Raw genomic sequence first — 21,374 nt, forward strand, 5'->3', positions numbered from 1 at the left:
CCAGCATTTTGTAAGGTATCTACTGTTATCCATCCCATTTATATCTCTCCAACTTTATGTTGTGTGTAAAACATTCCTCCTGTTAGGAATTCGGTTTTCTTACTGTTGTAGATACTCGAACCATTGAAACGTAAGCGGTAGATATTTGCCATCGAATCGGTTAGTAACAAGGTGGATATCAACTAAAGGAACAGTGCTGTTCAGTGAAACAATAAGTACGGATGATACGGAAATGTGTTCGTGATGCCATCACCAACACTAACAATTCAAGTTGCTGTTTTCGTAGGCACTGTAGGTTCACAGAATAAGTAAAAAAAACAACAACTGTTTCTTTAGCTGTACCTAAAGTTTCCAAACACTTCAACCAATAAGAAATACATCTACCCTAGTATATAATTTAAACTCGGTACTTTATACTCTAATTTCTTTGTAATTGGATTGCTGTTTTTCTTACTTTTATACGCATCTGATGAAACAGTGAATTTGTCCGTGGAGTTGTTTCTTCTAGCGGACGTAACGAAAAATTAACCTTTACCCTAATCTCTATGTATTAAGGTCTGCAGTTTATCGTGACCAAGTATTTTATCTGTTGTTTTTGTTTCCCACCATCACAACTGAAACATTTCGGGGATATAGGGATAACGTTTTCCATCTGTTATAAATTAAGTTTAAAATAATTAAACTTAAGTCAATTTATTGGGGCTTGGGAATAATGTTATTGATCTTGGAGTAACTAAGCCAAACTTCAGTAAAGATGATGTTTATATATGTGCAAAAGGAAACCTAGCCATAACACACACACCATGCTTATTAACATACCCAAAACTAATGTTTGGAAGGATGTTATAATATTGGATTTTCTTTTTTTTTCTGATACTAGCATCTATAAACAGATTACTGAATTTTTTATCTGAAATATAATTAGTTAATTGTATACTTAATTAAACTCGTTTTCACTAAGTCCTACTAATAAGCTGTAACAGTTATTAATTACTAGGTGAGTGTGTTAACTGTAGCAAAGATGATCTGTTAAATATACCCATAATTGTAGACGCCCTTCTAGCTTTAAAACATGGCGAATTAATTATTCGCATTACTTATAATGACAGATATAGAATTAACGTAATACAAGAAAAGTTTAAATTAGCAGATTTTATTTCAAGTGGCCCAGTAAGGATCTGCTAGTTAGAAAAGTAATGACTTCCAAGACTTGTTACGTGCTCCCAGAATGACGTCCCACTAACTAGACATTATGCTAGCTCAACAGTGATGACCCATTACACAAGAGAAATAGTCTGTTTGTCCCGCTGGTTCGTTTCCTGTAGCGGTGCTACTGAAATCGATCAACCTGCAGTAAACTGTTCAAGGAACTGCAGAGAAAGCTGTTCTGTGGTTCACAAAACCCTCGCAGTGAGGCTGCTTGACCAAGTTTTTTCAACAACATACGGGAACTTAACATCGTATTATTAAGAAGACGATTTTTTTTTTGGTTTTTAAAATTTAGTCCGCTGTTTTTGTGTTTGTTTTAAGCTTACTGATTCAAATTTTATTATAAAATAATCATCATTATATAGTATATTTTGAAGTAATAGTGTCGTTATTAGTCACCCCCCTCCCCCAGTGGCACAGTGATACCTGAAGAAACTGAGATTCGATACCCGTGGTGGGCAGAGCAACAGGTAGCCCTTTGTGTAGGTTTGTGCTTAATAACAGACGAACAAACGATTGTTATTAATTATGCATACAGTTACAACACTTTTAACATCAGGAAAACAGATGAAGTTTTTTCAAATATATTTATAGTGTCGACCGTATTACTCAAAGTAACATCTCATTGGAAGGTAACATTTACTCAGTTTTATCCCTTCTTTATTTTTTAAAATAGTAATCTTCATTTCATCAGTGTTGATTTTTTTCTGCAGTGCATATGTTGTCGAGGACTATCCAAGGAACGTATATTAGTGAAGGAGGAGGTTTCGATTATGACCAGTCCTGGATTTGCGCAATGTAAGTACGTTCCCAGTGTCGAATGTTTTCATTTATTCCGTAAACATTTTGTTTATTACAGTAAATTAATTAAGGTAACGGTGTACTCTATTTTTTATTCAATTAATATTATCGAACCTGATTTTGAGTTTAAATAAAATTCTCAGTGTTTGTTTAAAAACTGTTGCATATTGTACATAGAATACAGTCATACTGTTGACCACTGATAAACTATTTATATTAAGATTCAGTCACGATGTTCAACAGTATGCTGACCGTTAAAAGAAACATACTCGGTGCTGAACACTATTGAACAATTTATGCTGAAAGCCTTCGGATAATTTACAGGCCACAGAAGTGTTGAGCATTACAGTGCTCAGAAATAGCGTTGTGTGCTGTTGAATAATCTATGGTGAGAGCTGTTAGATAACTTACAGGACACAGAAGTGTTGAGCATTACAGTGCTCAGAAATAGCGTTGTGTGCTGTTGAATAATCTATGGTGAGAGCTGTTAGATAATTTACAGGCCACAGAAGTATTGAGCATTACAGTGCTCAGAAATAGCGTTGTATGCTGTTGAATAATCTATGGTGAGAGCTGTTAGATAATTTACAGGACACAGAAGTGTTGAGCATTACAGTACTCAGAAATAGCGTTGTGTGCTATTGAATAATTTACTGGATACAAACAGAGTGTTGAGCACTGTTTAACGTTATCTGATACAGATATGGTGTTGAACTCTATTGAATAAGTTAACAGATACAGTGTTGAACAATATAAGATATCAGATATCAATGACCTTTTCTGTTAAAGATTCAGACGTGACGTTGACCAATTGCTAAAGATTTTAGCAAACACTGGTAATTTGTTTGTTTAATCAAGAATGACTATTTTCCTAAAGGTTTAATTTTAGTCACACGGTTTCTCCAGATATTTTTAAACTACAAAATAAACATATAAAAGGAGGATTGTTAAACAATAACCAATATCTTCTGTGATTACCTTATAACTTTAATAGTGCATTCTTCTTCGAGTGATTATAAAACCAAACATTTTTTCTGGATTTTCAGAAATGCCTGCATCATATATCTTTCCTAATAATAAAAGTACCAACAGAGAGCCACTACAAGTACTTCATAGTTAGGGCCGGCATGGCCAAGTGTGTTAAGACGTGCGACTCGTAATCTGAGGGTCGCGGGTTCGCATCCCCGTTGCGCCAACCACGCTCGCCCTTTCAGCCGTGGGGGCGTTATAATGTGACGGTCAATCCCACTATTCGTTGGTAAAAGAGTAGCCCAAGAGTTGGCGGTTGGTGGTGATGACTAGCTGCCTTCCCTCTAGTCTTACACTGCTAAATTAGGGACGGCTAGCACAGATAGCCCTCGAGTAGCTTTGTGCGAAATTCAAAAACAAACAAACAAACTAACTAACTTCATAGTTATAAACAGTTCTGCTTGCAAGAGCTTATACGTGGGACTGCAATAGAAGAACTTTTACAAGAAATTAAAATTATTTATATTTGACCCACTAGCGAAAATAAAGGGATAAAACAAATGGGACGATTTCTTCCCACTCACGGGAAAATGATTTCTAAGATTTTTACAGACGTTTCGTCATATTCCAGTTTTGTCACACCCCTTTATAGCACGTATTTGCTTCATACCACGAATAAAGCTCTCTAGTGTATTAGAGGTACGTCTGAAGGCTTATGATGCTAAAAAACAGGAGTTCAATACGGGTGGTGAGGACAACGTTGGTAGTCCATTGTGTTACTTTCTGGTTAATAACAATCGAGCCAAGAGTTGAAGTGGTCATTTGGAGTCATTTACTCTACAACGTATTACATTTTAAATTTTGTGATTGAATACACAAAAATGCAGTAAATTGTTTAACTCGGTTACACCTAAAATGTCCCAACACTAAAGTTTTTTTGTAGAAATTAACAGTTTCAGTATGAAAGTCATCTTATACTATATAGATGGAAACCCGCCAATTACCAGCAACCACCTCCATCTTATATTATATAGGTGGAAAGTATCCAATTACCAGCAACCACCTCCATCTTATATTATATAGGTGGAAAGTATCCAATTACCAGCAACCACCTCCATCTTATATTATATAGGTGGAAAGTATCCAATTACCAGCAACCACCTCCATCTTATACTATATAGGTGGAAAGTATCCAATTACCAGCAACCACCTCCATCTTATATTATATAGGTGGAAACCCGCCAATTACCAGCAACTGCTTCCACAAGAACTTTGTCGGACTTTAAACCGTGTCGTTTTCGTATAGCAAAGCCACAAAGGGCTATCTGCTCAGCCCACCGAGGGGAATCGAACCGCTGATTTTAGCGTTGTAAATCTGGAGACATACCGCTGTACTAGTGGGGTGCGACTTTGAACCGAATAATAGAATTGAATGTCACTTTTATAACGCACATCGCCTTTTGTCCATATTCACCACATTAGCAACTAGGCCCCAAAGTATTTTGTTCTAACTGTTTCACTGTATTTTGTGACAATAAGTGATACTACAAATAAATAAATTATTATATTTGTTTATTATTACATTAGAGTCTGCAGTGTAATTGCACTACTCATTTAAACATCTCATGGAAAATACAATGGGTTTAGTTTTTGCCAGCACTATATACGCTTGGTTCATAATATAAATGAGTTCCAGAAGAATTAGCAAAAATTTCTTATTAAAAACTGAATAAAACTAGATGTATTAACATATCTCACCAAACAGCATTTCTTGGCATTCTTATGATAGCAGGTTGACAAGTAACACTGACTTGAATTTAATCTTAGGTGAACATTTGAGCGTTACATAATGGAAAGTCGCGATGAAAATTGGTAATGGTTTGTTTGTTTTGGAATTTCGCACAAAGCTACTCGAGGACTATCTGTGCTAGTCGTCCCTAATTTAGCAGTGTAAGACTAGAGGGAAGACAGCTAGTCATCACCACCCACCGCCAACTCTTGGGCTACTCTTTTACCAACGAATAGTGGGATTGACCGTCACATTATAACGCCCCCACGGCTGAAAGGGCGAGCATGTTTGGCGCGACGGGGATGCGAACCCGCGACCCTCAGATTACGAGTCGCACGCCTTAACACGCTTGGCCATGCCGGGCCGAAAATTGGTAATGGAATCAGATGTTCTGGCAGGATGTATCGGATGTTAACTGGTTATAATTTGTCATGATGATTAAAATTTTTGAACATTAATGTACAAGAAATTTCACACGACTTGGGCCAAGAAAAGTTGTCTATGATATGACTCAAGGAAAAAAAGTTTCTGAATTAGTTAGCTTGGATACAAGTATGCTCTAAAATTCACACTTCAAAGCGGTCAAAAATTAAAACAATTCTGAACAATGCACTATTTGGGTAGAATACAGAGATTGCAATATACAGAATAAAAATTATTATAAATTTAATTGTTAAGACAATCAACTTTTTCTACCAGGCTGAACACATTTCATATGATTGAATGACCATTGTTATAAATTAATTATTATTGTTTACCATGCTTTATTTGCCAGACCGAACATTGTTCATTTGATTGAATTATCAATCGTTGTAATTTTCGTTAATTTGTTAATAACAATAAAATCTGCCAAACTAATCAAAACCAACTTCACCAGAAAGAATATCTTTTATAAGATCAACGTTTTAGCTTTCATTAAGGTATTGGTAGCATTTTATTCACCACTTAGAACATAATACGTGTGATTAAAGTAACTATTAAGCCAATCAGAATTAAGATAGAAGATTATCTTTAAGTTTAGGTCATCAGGGTCGTGATGTGTTGATGCCGATAATGTGACTTTTTACTTTCGGAGCAGTGAAGACATGAATCAGAAATTGTTTGTTGATTTTGACAAAGCCATTTAAAATCCAGACCCTAAGTAGTGAAAGTGGATCTCGAAAACCTTGCTTCTAAAAGCAGTGTATTTTACAGAAACAAAGCATCAAATCAGCTGCTTCATAGCTTCACTTCTTTAATTAAACGAGATAAATGGTTTATTTTATGAAAATATGTTTTTTCAAGTTTAAAATAAGTTGTTATAAACTTCATTAAATTATTTACCGGGTCCGGCATGGCCAGGTGGTTAAGGTGCTCGACTCGTAATCTGAGGGTCGCGGATTCAATTCCCTGTCACATGCTCGCTCTTTCAGATGTTATAATATGACGATCAGTCCCACTATGAATACCTATCTTTCCTCTAGTCTTACACTGATACATTAGGGATGATTAGCGCAGAAAAAAGTCCTTGTGTAGTTTTGCACGAAATTACAAAAACAAACAAATAAGTAACTCACCAAGAAATTAAAAACTTCTAATTCATCATGTACATAAATTATCTTTGACAAATGTGAGCTTTAATTTCAACAGAAAAGGAACAAGAAACGAACTTAAATGTTCACTTGAGGTTAATTAAAGCTAGTGTATTCTCTGAACTGAGTCGTGTACGTTTTCTTTCGAATTCTTTCACGTGTGGATGTGCATATAATAACATTAGATAGTGTAACTTAGCTGTGATAATAGTTACCTTTGTTTGTTTCTTAAACTACACTCGTTATATGTGTATTTAGTTTGATATTCTACACTTTAAAATGGCAGGAATGTTGTTGTCGTTTTTTAAAAACTGTGTTTGTCACCAGAATGAAAGAAATCCCTGTACCTCTCTAACTAATATATATACTTAACTATTATTCATTTCTTTGTTCCCGAAACCTAAACTATTGTCTTATCCAATGCAGGTTCTTTCTGCTCTATTCACAGCCTTTGTATTAGATTTTGGAAAGCATGTTACACAGAAATGGATTTACTCTGAGAGTTCACATCTATTGATCTTTCCGTAACTAAGTCGGCAACCAAGACTCAGAAACTGATCGGCTGTAGCTCAATACGTCCGCCATGTTTTATATCAGATCTTATAGAAGACGTAATTTCGTATCCGAGTAGAAAAGGCTATTCTCTTCTGCTACATATGCAGATTTTCTACATATCAGGAATTTTGCAGACAACAGATAATTTTTAGGCCTTACACCTTTTGTGGGTTACGAAACTGATGTCCGGGTTTAACAGAAGAGGCCGGTACCTCAGTCTGCTGTGTGTCGTTTCGATTTTGGCTCGTGCAGGACACATAGATTATCATCCACAAAGAAAATTTGAAATATAAAAAACAAAGAAACCACAAGTGGGGAAAATCGTGGAACGCACAACTCTTAAGTTGGATTAATGATAGAAGAAGGCTTTGTTGTGTTGGTCGGAGAGTTTGTTTAATCTATTACAACAACAAGTTTTTACTTCAAAGTATACAGTAATAATTTCTACAAACTTTAGATAATAGTTGTTTTTACTTTCACGTAAGACAATCAAGCAATTTACTAAACGTACAATTTAAAATTTGGTTGTTAAACTACATGTTGATTTTCTTATCTCTTTGTACAATGAAAATATTTAAAATTTTTAAAACATTTAAAAGTTTTATTTTAAGGTTTAAATCCATATTTAGCAGAATACCATTAACCTACTGTATATGGCCAGACGTGGCCAAATAATTAGCGTGCCGTTTCCTGCTATTGGCGAGTTATAAATGTAATGGTCAAATTCCACTATTCAATTGTAATAATATAAGGGTTGTGCTGCTCTCCGTCTGGTCTAGTTTAGTCTCCCGGTGGGGCTGTGGTAAGTCTACAGATCTAAACGTTAAAATCAAATATTCAGTTCACCTCGGTGGTCACAGCATATACCCCAGTGTGGCTTTGTTATGAATAATACCCACCAAAACACATATACAACGTCTAATCTAAGAATCTCTGATAACGAGTCGAGTGCCTTAACCACCGGGCCATGCCGGGCCCTTTTCCATGGTCTCTGAGTATTGTGAGGCTTCAAACCCAACATTGTCTCAATGAAATTAATTTATTACGCTACTATTTAGGGGGAGTAATGAGTCTTTTTAAACTTACGTCTTGTTTTTTCCAAAACATTTGCTTCGTTTCCCCAAATGTTTGGTGTTGGCGTCGCCACTGCCAATAGGAAACGCGAGCTTCTGCATTCGATCATAGTATCGTTATTTGACTAAAATCTTGTTTTGTGTCCTTAATGTTAATGAACACAAAGGTCAACATTCCTATCTCCATTTTGACCTCGCAATGAAAAGTGCAAAAATCGTTGTTTTATCGCAAACGTTTACAAGTGTAACTTATGAGCTTTGTACACAAGTCTCACGAAAACAATTCGTTTTGTTTCCACAACACCATCCTATGAATAAAACAAAACTTTAAATTCACCTCAACAGTTGATACATTGTGAGTTAAAATATTTTATTCATTCTCAAAACATTCTTCTATCCTATAATGAAATTAAAACTCTTCACAAACAAGAGTAGCTCAAGAGTTGGCGACGTATGCTGTTGACTAGCTGCCCTCCATCTAGACTACTACATCAGAAATATACTTTGTGAACATAGACTTGGTTTTGTGTTGTATCCATTAACAATAAATATAAAAGCTTTCTTGTTCGCCCTTTCAGCTGTAGGGGCGTTATAATGTTAGAGTCAATCCCACTATTCGTTGTTAAAGGAGTAGCCCATGGTGATGGTTTGCTGCCTTCTCTCCTTTACGCTGCTAAATTAGCACGTCAAATGTGTTCGATTTTACTAATACAAAACTTCTGACATTAGATTTTTTAAACTATAATTTGAGATGATTATTTGTTTCACGTCTAGTTTTTACGTGTAGTTTCGTGTAGCTATCTGCAGCTGTCCTGAATTTTGAACTGCTGACCAGAGGGAAGGCAGCCAGCCAACTACAAGCTGTTAAATGATTGGGGTTCGCTCTTATAGAGCACCCACAGCTAAAACAAATGAGTGGGGGGTATTTGTTGATATTACATGGATTCAAACCCGGTTTGCTAACTACAAAGTCTGAAACTCTAGCATTATTATCATTGCTGTTCCCCGCTGGTACAACGGTGAGTCTACGGATTTACAACGCTAAAATCAAGAGTTCGATTCCCCTCGGTGGACTCAGCAGATAGTCCGATGTGGCTTTGCTATAAGAAAACATACACATACTTATGTTATCATTGCCGCTGGTAACGGTTCGTTCCACTTGTTCTTGGTTTGTAAACATTCATGATGAAAAGAGATATTTACCCTCCAGTGGCTCAGCGGGAAATCTTAAAGCTGGCTTATAACATTAACAACCAGATTATGAATAGCACAGATAGCCCATCGTGTGGATTTGTGCTTAACATCAAGCGAATAAAAACGTTGTTTATTTCAAAATGAAATACTAGTCATATTTAATCACTCTTAATACTAACACTGTAGATGTGTTACAGAAACCCCATTTTTGAAAGTCCTGTTAAAATATTATGAGTTTTGGCGAACACTGTATTCTAACTAACCTCTTAGCTGTACGTAGGTGGCACAGAACAGTAACTTCCATGCGTGTAATATACCTTATTTGTGTCATCCCAAAACCGTCCCCTGTTGTTACAGCGGTAAGTCTACAGATTTACGACGCTAAAATCAGGCGTTCGATTCCAGTCAGTAGACTCAGCATATCTGTCGCCCGACATGGTTTTGCTATAAGAAAACACACGCACAACCCAAAACTTCTAATCAAATATCATTCGTGCTTTACTACCAGGAGTGATCAACTGAGAAGATGACAAGCCAATGAAAATAGGGTGATTTTTCTTTTCGTTTAAGGTTACCACTCTATTCTCGCCCTCTCTTACAAGCACTGAGTTTATAATCCGCGTATTTATTATTGTTTCGTATAAACGTTAACGCATATTTTTTTACTGAGGAATTTGAAATAATGGTGGTAGGTTAGTGGCTTGTATAAGCGGAGAAAAGAAAAAATATAATTTAAATATGCAAGTTAATACTTTACACTTCGTTACGAAACCCATATCATGTGTAAATGATAGCCACAGTTTATCACCATGTGTAAATGATAGCTACAGTTTATGACCACGTGTAAACGATAACCACAGTTTATCACTACGTGTAAATGATAGCTACAGTTTATCACCATGTGTAAATGACAGCCACAGTTTATCACCACGTGTAAATGATAACCACAGTTTATCACCACGTGTAAATGATAGCTACAGTTTATCACCACATTTAAATGATAGCTATAGTTTATCACCACGTGTAAATGATGGCTACAGTTTATCACCACGTGTTAATAATAGCTACAGTTTATCACCACGTGTAAATTTAAGCTACAGTTTATCACCACGTGTAAATGCTAGCTACAGTTTATCACCATGTGGAAATGATAGCTACAGTTTATCACCTTTCATCAGTGCAACGTGTTCGAATTTAGATGGTATTTCTTAATTAATAAAGAATAATTTACCTTCATATATAAAAGTAACCTTCGATTTGTTTTCTGTAAATGTTCAAACGTGGAAAACTATTTAGTGGAAAGGAAAAGTGAGGAATTAGCCTATTCAGTTTCCATTCTTTTCTTGGAGAAAGAGAGAGAAGACGGTGCCTTTCTTTAACCCTACCAATACCTGTTGTGAACCTTGGTATACTAAACCAGCTTACATACTGACAACTGAGTCGGTCGATTTTGATCGTCTTCTGCACAACGGTACTAGCATGAGCTATCGTTTCATGACACGTCAGTCCAATCACAACGAATCACTGAAGCACGTGTTCCTTGCCGGTCGTTTACCAAATTGTATTTGCAGCTGACCTGATTTGGAGCATATTTGTAGAGGTGCAACACTTGTTCCTCCATTACCTTCGTACAGCAACGAAACTTGGCTGTGGTTTAGTTTTCTAGCGAATCGATTAACGGAAGAAAATGCGACACACCACAAAAAGTTTCCCCGCTGTTCCTACAATAAGCTAAGTTTCTTACAATTTACCGAGTCGTGATTAATGACTCTTTTATTACAGCGCTTTTAAAACCGTAACCACAACTTTGAGAAGCATATTACAATTCTCTGACAAAGATAAAGTCCTAAAGTTAAGAAGTTAAGAAAGACGCAAATATACGTATATATATATATATATAGAGAGAGAGAGAGAGAGAGACTGAAGCGACTATTCTGTACCAATAGCGACACAGCTCTTTCATGTAACTTAATTAAATTTGGTACGACTGTATTCTGTGTCAATTGCTCTTTGTGGTGTAAAACGAAATAGGGAAAAATTGGGCGAATTCGTTGGAAAATGTTCGTCTGTATGAGGCGTAAAGGGAAAGGAAGAACGAATAACATTATAAATGCTAAGTTACAGACTTTACAGGTTAATTTATACTAAATAGAGTTCCTACGAGAGAGACAGATGTTTGTTTACAAAGCTCGACTAAAGAAAAAAATTACGATACGCCAACTGACAGATTTGGTTGGAACATCTGTAATTTTTAAAGAAATTCACAGATTTAAAATCGGCTTCAAAACTGATTTAAGTCTATTCGAAGACGGTTGATGAACTCTTAAAAAAGAAACACGTTTACGGTACGTGAAAAACTTTACTTTTTTTACTATTCCTACGTCTTTTTTCTAAGAGAAGAATGTGGTTACAATATTTTAATATTAGTATTTTCAAACCATTCCAAATCATTTTCGAAGAGAAGAAGCATGGTTACAACACTTGAGTAACACTAATTTTTACTTTATGTCTCCATACTTTGCTCAGAAAAAAATCGTTACGAAAATGTATGCTTCAATATTAATAATTTTTGTACTATTCCAAAACCATTTCGTTAGAGAAGAATAGTTGATATAATACCTAAACAACAGCACTATTTTGCACTATTTCTTCATATGTTTTTAATACAGGAATCGTGGCTACAGTTTATGAGTAGTAGTACTTTTTTATTTTTTGTAAGCCTACTGGAACCCATCAGAATCATAACCCTAGTTTCACAAGTACTAATACAAGTATAGCAATTATAGATACAACGATTTATCACCTATTTCTTCTCACGCGCTGTAAAATACAGATACCATTTCAACTTTAAGTTACTCATACTAAACGAACCTGGGCCCGGCATGGCAAGGTGGTTAGGGAGACTCGTAATCTGAGAGTTGTGGGTTTGATTCCCCATCACACATGCTTGCCATCCCAGCCGTGGGGTCGTTATAATGTGACTATCAATTTCATTATTCATTGGTAAAAGAGTAGCCCTAGTGTTGGAAGTGGCTAGTAATGACTAGTTGCCTTCCCTCTAGTCTTACACTGTTAAATTAGGGACGTTTAGCGGTTAGCTAACCCGTTCTCACATATTTATCTTTAGGTGTAACCTTCCCTCGCTGCAGAGAAGACACGTGGCAATAGCTAGATTGAAGACTCCAGCAAACATGGGCCGCACGTCTCACGAGGTTCGCTTCTTCATTTTGGTCTTGACACCAAGTAAAGAGGTAAGAAATTAAGTTGTACGCTTCATTTCAAGAGCACATAGGAAATAGTAGTTATTAATCATATGCTTTTGATTTTAGTAACTCGTTGCTACGTTTATACTTTTTAAGGCATGAGCCTAAATTTTTGATGAACCGAAAGAGAAACAATGAAAACAACTCTGATTTAGTTAACCAACTTACCACCTTGCTTTCTACTTTCCAGGTAACTTAATATGTAGAAAAACCTACTGGAATAGTTTTAAATCTGTTTTCATAGCAGTGACTATAGCGCTGGACTCGCAAACTGGGGGTCGTGGGTTCGAATCCCCCGTCCAACCAAATATGCTCGCCCTTTCAAACGTGGAGGCGTTATAATGTTTCGGTCAAATTCACTAGTCGTTGGTAAAAGAGTATCCCACGAGTTGCCAGTGGGTGGTGATGTCTATCTGCCTTCCCTGTAGTCTGTCACTACTAAATTACAGACAGCTAATGCATATAGCCCTCGTGTAGCATTGCGCGAGATTCAAAACAAACCAAATCCATTTTCACTACCCAGGTAACCTACTGAGGCAAAACAAATTAGTTAAAAACTCTGTTGAACTGTTATAAACCACTTGTTTCTACAAGAGAAGTAATACTAATACAGATAGAACGAACAGTAAATTAACGGTGTTAGTAGGATAGTAGTAAGAGTCTTGCAGTGAAACCCTCTACCAGTCACTGTTACTGACCGTTGAATGATGAGTAATACTTATAAGAGACCGTGAAGTTATTTTCTGTAATTAAAAGAAAGCACTCGTCTCACAGTAAGTGAATTAAATGTAACATAATACTTGCCCTACCTATCATTGTGCTACGCCTTATTCTTTCTCTTCTTAATCCGTAGTCAGTGTTGTCGAAGATAGTTATTAAAAAGCGTGAAGTGAATCACTGACATGACTTTCTTAAGTTTATTCATTTCAAGGTTTTGACATAGTTACCATGTTAGGGTATTTAAACAAGCTAAGATATAAGACAAACCGAGAAAACTTAACAAGCTGCTCAATTGAAGGTTCGATGACATCTAAAGAATAAATGTGCAAAACAACATTTAGACGGCTCGGAGGTTTCTGTGAAACATTAAACAAAACGCATGAACCTGCTGAAACTAACTTTTCTAATTGTAAGTCTTATCACAGTTTTATTAACTACGGTTTTTAACTAATTGACAAAAAACAATATTGTTTGTTTTTCATTATTTAAGCCGTTATTTTTTGTATTTGTTCAAGGAAATTTTAGTCCAGGTGACACTTTTTCACAGTTGCAAGACTAGTAAGAACTCTAACAGTTTTCTGTAGTACTAAAATATCTTTCTGTCATGTCATTTCTTTTGTCAAATATTTAACAACACCTTGAAGTACAGGACGTCCTTGGATTAGGTTATGTCTTTTGTCAAATATTTAACAACACCCTGAAGTATAGTAGGTTCTTGTACTAGGTTATGTCTTTTATGAAATATTTAACAACACCCTGAAGTACAGTAGGTTCTTGTACTAGGTTATGTATTTTGTGAAATATTTAACAACACCCTGAAGTACAGTAGGTTCTTGTACTAGGTTATGTATTTTGTGAAATATTTAACAACACCTTGAAGTACAATAGGTTCTTGTACTAGGTTATGTCTTTTTATGAAATATTTAACAATAGCTGGAAGTACAGGAGATTCTTGTATTAGGTTATCTATTTTCTAAATATTTAACAACACACTCGAATACAGGAATTCGTTGTATAAGGTTACGTGTTTTGTAAAGTATTTAATAACACTAAAGTACAGGACGATTTTTATTAGGTTTATGTCTTTTGAAATATTTAACAAAATCCTGAAGTACAGGAGGTCCTTGTTTTAGGTTATCAGTTTTGTAAAATATTTAACAACATCATGAAGTACAGAATATTTAAGAAATATTTTATGACCTTGTACTAGGTTATCTTTTTTATGAAATATTTAACAACATTCTGAAGTACAGAAGGTCCTTGTTTTAGGTTATTAGTTTTGTAAAATATTAACAACATCCTGAAGTACAGAAGGTTCTTGTATTGGGTTATCTGTTTGGTAAAATCTTGAACAACAGCCTCAAGTGTAGGAGGTCCTTGTAATAGGTTATCTCTTTTGTGAAATATTTAACATCACCCTGAAGTACAAAAGGTTCTTGTAATACGTTATCTCTTTGGAGAAATATTTAACAACAGTCTGAAGTAGAGGAGGTCCTTGCATTATGTTATCTATTTTCTAATATATTTAACAACATTCTGCACTACAGGAAGCTCTTGTATTAGGTTATATGTTTTGAGAAATATTTAATAACACCCTGAAATACAATACGTCCTTGCATTAGGTTATCTGTGTTGTAAAATACTTAACAACACCTTTAAGTACAGCAGGTTCTTGTGTTAGGTTATCTCTATTGTAAAGTATTTAACAACACACTGAAGTACAGAAGGTCCTTGTTTTAGGTTATTAGTTTTGTAAAATATTAACAACATCCTGAAGTACAGAAGGTTCTTGTATTAGGTTATCTTTTTTATGAAATATTTAACAACATTCTGAAGTACAGAAGGTTCTTTTATTTGGCTATCTGTTTTGTGAAATATTTTAACTACATCCTGAAGTACAGGAGGTTTTTGTGTTAGGTTACTTGTTTTGTGAAATATTTAACAACATCGTTAAGTACAGTAGGTTCTTTTATTATTAGTTTATGTGTTTTCTGAAATATTTAACAATACCTTGAAATATAGTAATTCTTTGTATTAAGTTATATGTTTTGTGAAATATTTAATAACACCCTGAAGTACAGGAGGTCCTGGTATTATGTCATATGTTTTGTGAAATATTTAACAACACCCTGAAGTACAGGACGACCTTCTATTAACACTCCTACGAAAAGTGGGGCCTAATAGGCCGCAGAGCAACTTGAAAGGTTATTAATATTAGGCTAATAATTTTGTATTTAAATGAAATTGCCATTTAAATCCATTAATGAATAGATTAACGAGATTCCCACTGTCCCTATCTACTATCTAGCGAAACCACAGCCAGGGGAACGGGCTTGGAGAAATCAGGACTAGAAACGTCTTTTCGTAGGAGTGTTAAGCTATCTGTTTTTTGAAATATTTAACAACACCTTAAAGTACAGCAGGTTCTTGTATTAGGTTATCTGTTTTGTGAGATATTTAGCATCATCCTGAAGTACAGAAGGTTCTTCTATTAGTTTATCTGTTTGGTAAAATCTTGAACAACAGCCTCAAGTGTAGAAGGTCCTTGTAATACGTTATCTCTTTGGAGAAATATTTAACAACAGTCTGAAGTAGAGGAGGTCCTTGCATTATGTTATCTATTTTCTAATATATTTAACAACATTCTGCACTACAGGAAGCTCTTGTATTAGGTTATATGTTTTGAGAAATATTTAATAACACCCTGAAATACAATACGTCCTTGCATTAGGTTATCTGTGTTGTAAAATACTTAACAACACCTTTAAGTACAGCAGGTTCTTGTGTTAGGTTATCTCTATTGTGAAGTATTTAACAACACACTGAAGTACATGAGGTCCTGTTTTTAGGTTATATGTTTTGAGAAATATTAATTAACATCCTGAAGCACTGGAGGGAGGTTCTTGTGTTAGGTGAACTGTGTAATGAAACACTCAATATCTTGAAGTACAGTCGGTCCTCTTTAGGTTACCTATCTACTTTGAGAAATTTTAACAACACTCTATATTACAGGAGGTTCTTGTATTATGTTATCTATTTTGTTAAATATCAAACAACACCCTGAAGTACAGGAGGTCGTTATATTAGATTATATCTTTTGTGAAATTTATTAAATTTATTAAGTTATTTGTTTTATGAAATATTTACCAATACCATGAAGTATACGAGGTCCTTGTATTATGTTATCTGTTTTATTAAGTGCTTAACAACGTCCTCAAATATAGAAGGTTATCTGTTTTGTGGAATATTTAAAAACATGCTGAAGTATAAAACTTTCATGTTTTGGGTTATCTGTTTTGTACAGGTTGTCCTTGTATTAGGGCATTTGTTTTGTTAAATATTTAACAATATCCTCAGATACAGCAGTTTCGTGTACAGTGGTACCTCGGTTCTCGAACTTAATCCGTTCCAGAAGGCTATTCGAAAACCGAATAAATTTTTCCCATAAGAAATACTGTAAATTAAATTACTCCGTTAGAGACCTTCAAAAATTACCCATTATGAAACATTTTAAGTAAAAATGTTGCTTATTTTTACCTGTATAATAATACTTACATGCATAAAGTCAACCACAAAAACTATAAACACAACAAAAAAACAATAAATGAAAATTTAACTGCACTTTACTTGTGCTGAGGAGAGCTGATGGCGTAAGTGAAAGGTGGTGAGGAACATGGAGAGTAGGAGGGCTATTATTGTTTAGAAGGGGAGTCATCTTCCGTTTCAACGTCAGGTAACTCTCCTTCTTGGGTTCTTTCTCTTTTCTGTCTCTTTGCACCGCTACAACCTGCTTGAGACTCACTGAACCTATTTCTCACTAAAAACTTGTCTTATGAGGTTTGTTTTTTGCCTGGTACCCTCCCCATGTCTCACCACACTATGTATGTCACTTCTCTTCCTAAATTTTTCAAACCACCCTCTACTAGCCTTAAAGGCATCATTTGTATCAGCAGTCGTTAGATTTTCTGTTTTATGAAATATTTAATAACACCCTCAATCACAGCAGGTTTTTCTATTAGGTTATCTGTTTTATGAGGTATTTAACAACTCTCTGAAGTACAGGAGGTCCTGGTATTAGGTTATGTGTGCTGTGAAATACTTAACAATACCCTTAAGTACAGGAGGTTTTTGCGTTTGGTTATATGTTTTGTGAAATACTTAACAACACCCTGAGATACAGGAGGTTTTTGTTTTATGTTATCTGTTTTGTGAAATATTTAACAAGATCCTGAAGTACAGGAGGTTCTTTTATTGGGTTATCTGTTGTGTGAAATATTTAACAACACCCTGGAGTATTGAAGTACAAGAGGTCCTTCTATTATGTTATCTCTTTTCTTAAATATTTAACAATACCCTAAAATAGGTGGTTTTTGTATTATATTATCTATTTTCTGAAATTGTTACAACAGTCTGAAATAGGAGGTTCTTGTATTAGTTTATATGCTTTGTGAAATGTTTTACAACTCCCTGAAGTACACGAAATTCTAGTATTAGGTTATCTGTTTTATGAATTTTTTAACAACACCCAGAAGTACAGAATGTTTTTGTATTAGGTTTTCTGTCTTGTGAAATATTTAACAACACCCTCAGTGCATGAGGTTCTTGTATTAGGTTATCTGTTTTTTGAACTATACTCTTCAAAAATAGAAACGCAAAAGGCAAAATATGAGACAAATTGTTAACAAGTTTATTCCGGGTAGTTCTGTATGACATGTGTGAAACTTTGCAAATTCACTGCTGAACATCCAAAGTCTGCAAAGGCGAAGTCCACGCTCACTAGGTGAAGTTTAACGTCACTCAGCGTCAATAACGAGTATGCCTCCCGTGAGCATCAATAACTGCTTGGCATCTCCTACCCATGGAAGCGATGAGATGACGAATCACATCCTGTGGAATGGCTGTCCACTCAGCCTGCAAAGCTGCTGCAAGCTGAGGTAGAGTCTGAGGTTGAGGTTGTCGCCGTCGCAGACGTCGGTCCAACTCGTCCCAAAGATGTTCGATAGGGTTTAAATCTGGTGATCTGGAGGGCCAGGGAAGAACGTTGATGTTGTTAGTGTCTTAAGAAGACAGTGGTGAGTCGGGCTGTGTGAGGACGGGCGTTGTCATGTTGAAAAACATCGTTGACGTTCACCATGATGGGTTGCACATGGGGCCTAAGAATCTCGTCGACGTATCGTTGAGCCGTAAGATTCCCTCAAATGTGCAAAAGGTCTGTTCTGGTATTGTAGGCGATGACAGCCCACATCATGACGCTGTCACCACCAAATCTGTCAACATCCTACACACAGTTTGCAGCAAAACGTTCACCTCGGCGACGGTAAACACGTGTCCTTCCATCCTGCCTACGAAGCATAAAACGTGATTCATCGCTGAACCAAACAATCCTCCATCGTCGATGAGGCTATACCCGATGTGCCCGAGTCCACTGCAGCCGTGCCTGACGATGTTGCTGGGTGAGGATGACGCCTCTGACTGGATGTCGATGTTGGATTCCTGAATCTCGTAGACGGTTGCGTACGGTCTGATCGGAAATCCTACGCAGCCCTGGTATGGTTCAGGCAGTAGACGTCGCAGTTGTGGTCCTATCCCGAAGGTGACGTAATCGGATGTTGCGATCTTGTGCGGGCGTGGTCACACGAGGTCTGCCAGATCGTGGACGGTCACGAGCTGATCCATGTTATTGGTGACGATTCCATAGCCTTGTGATGGTGCTTGGGTGGACATTCACAGCTCTAGCAATATCTGATCGAGATTCGCCTGCTTCCAAGCGACCAATGGCGTTGTTGCGTTGTGCTTCAGTCAGTCTTGGCGTAACTGTATTGCGTGTCGGTGGCTTAACACTGAGCTATGGAAACCGAGAACCCGTCACTTTTAGAGGGATTTTGCACATGTTGCACTTGCAGAACATGCAGGTCTCTCAAACAAATTTATTGGACACGCATGCGTTTTGGCGAAAAATCCGATGTTTTCCTCCGTTTTCAAAGTGCACAACTTTTATTGTCATTTTGGTCTGACAATCAGTGCCTTAACATGTGTAACATCACATACTCTGAGCTTGTAACATTATTACATATATTTCTCTTTAAAATAACAAAAATATCCCTTTTGGGTTTCTTGTTTTGAAGAGTATATTTAACAACACTATGAAGTATACGGGGTCCTTGTACTGTTATCTTTTCCATGAAATATTTAACAACATCCTGAAGTATACGAGGTCCTTGTATTACATTATCTGTTTTATGAAACTTTTGACAACGCACTGAAGCACTGTATGATGTTATCTATTTCGTAAAATGTAGTACTTGAGTATTGTTGTTGTTTTGAATTAAGCACAAAGCTACACAATGGGCTATCTGTTCTCTGCCCACCACGGGTATCGAAACCCGGTTTTTAGTGTTGTAAGTCCGCAGACATACCGCTGAGTCAATTGGGGGGGGGGGCTGTAGTACATAAAGTTCTTGTATTAAGTTATCTGTTTTGTAAAATATTTAACAACTTCTTGAAGTAAAGGAGCTCCTTGTTTTATATCTGTTAGTCGACTCTACTGTATTATTTCTTGTTGTTTTTGCAAGATAAGGAATTAACTATATTATGTTTTATAAACTGTTTTATTAAGTTATAGTTTGGGTAAGCAGAAATCCTATTTGTTATAAGCGGCTTTTGACGAGTCGCAGGCTATAAAAGTTTGCTTTCAGCCTAATTTCAATTTTCTAAGTAAATACAATAACTAAGTACTTATCTTATTTTCAGGTTTATTGGTTAAATAATCATAGTTTTTGGTTTCTTTTTTCATACTATAGTTATCCTAAGTGGTTGATTTTTGAAGTGAACTCTGATTTACGTCTTGTTGTGAAAATATCTCAGCTCACTGTGTATACAAGCCTTTTTATTCAACTAACTTCTTTTATTTTTCAACAATTTTTTGTAAAGAAAATTCGTTTTTTTTATATTTCTATCTTCGAATGGGAAATTGAAATTTGACTAAAATAATCGTGTAAATAAGAAACATTATTTCAATTTTTTATTAAGTTCTTATGTGTTTGATTTTATTACTTAAGTTCCTTCTGTGTTACGACTGTAGTTGTCTTTATATAGTTCATCAGAGACAACTAAAGCACAAAAAAAGAATTTTTATTACTTTCCTAAATAAGTAAAGTTCACTCTTTTGGCTTGTTAACCGTATAATTTGCTAATGGACTGACTAAAAATTAACGTTTTCAAATTGTTCTCTGGGATCGTATCTCTGAGGAAGAACAGTCATTCAGCTCTTTACGAAAATGTCAACAAATACCTGTAATCCTGTGAACGTATATCGGCATCGTCTTGATGCGTTCTTTTATTGTTTCTAAACACGAGAAGAAAAGTATGACAAAGAAAAAAATTAAAGACACTTTTTACTACGTATGTTGAGTAACATATTGTAGAAATTTGGAAATGCAAACAAAAATATGAAATAAATTTGGCCACAGTGAAGGAATAATTTGATGTCAAAAGGTGCAAAATCGTCTGTCAGAGCTAAAGCAACAGACGTTAACAGTCTCATGGTAAGTCAACGGTAAGTTTATGGACTTGCGATGCTGGAATCCGGCGTTCGATTTCCACATTGGACAGAACGTAGATAGTCCACTATGTAGTTCGCTGCCAGAACAATAGCAATAGATGCTAAAATATTTCTGGTAGGTCAGAAGTAAGTTTATAGGCTTACGATACTATAATCCAGAGTTAGATTCCTGCGATCAGCAGAACTCGGGTAGCCCATTGTGTAGTTTTGCCTTAAAAGGACAATAGGTATTAAAAAGTGGTCAAACTGATCAACGAACAGTCCAAAGAATCTGGATATCAGCGGAGGTCGTTTGGCTAAAATCTTGACTACTTATTTTACGTTCTCTTACAGCTAATGTATTCACTTGTTATTTTATCGTAGTGCATTTTCAAGCATACGACTTGTTTTGTTAGTATTGACAGGCTGTCTTGTTGCCGACGCACATAATCGGCAAAATATTCTTTACGTGCTTTGGAAGAATACTCTTCAAGTACTTTGCACAACCATTTATAGGATTGTAATTTAATATAACAAAACTCGAGACTTCTTGTCGTATCCCTTGTGCTTATGTCGCCAAAGAAAATGTGAAAGCCTTCCTAGAAAGATACACATTGCATGAAAATTAAAGTTTTGTAAGGTTTATTTAGTATATACACTACGTTTTTTTTAGTTGAAATATACATGGAA

At 35.8% G+C, this 21,374-nt stretch overlaps 1 protein-coding gene across 1 annotated transcript in view; it reads left to right on the top strand.

Moving 5' to 3' along the window:
• Nucleotides 1–21,374, top strand: part of LOC143223664 (solute carrier family 4 member 11-like) — a 151,935-nt gene that overhangs the window by 56,075 nt on the left and 74,486 nt on the right. Inside the window, exons 3-4 of the mRNA XM_076451912.1 lie at nt 1,923–2,007; nt 12,289–12,412. Coding sequence (XP_076308027.1) covers nt 1,923–2,007; nt 12,289–12,412 — 209 coding nt within the window. The remainder of the gene's footprint in view (nt 1–1,922; nt 2,008–12,288; nt 12,413–21,374) is intronic.

This window comes from Tachypleus tridentatus, chromosome 8 (assembly GCF_004210375.1).
Source record: "Tachypleus tridentatus isolate NWPU-2018 chromosome 8, ASM421037v1, whole genome shotgun sequence".
NCBI classification, from domain to species: domain Eukaryota; kingdom Metazoa; phylum Arthropoda; class Merostomata; order Xiphosura; family Limulidae; genus Tachypleus; species Tachypleus tridentatus.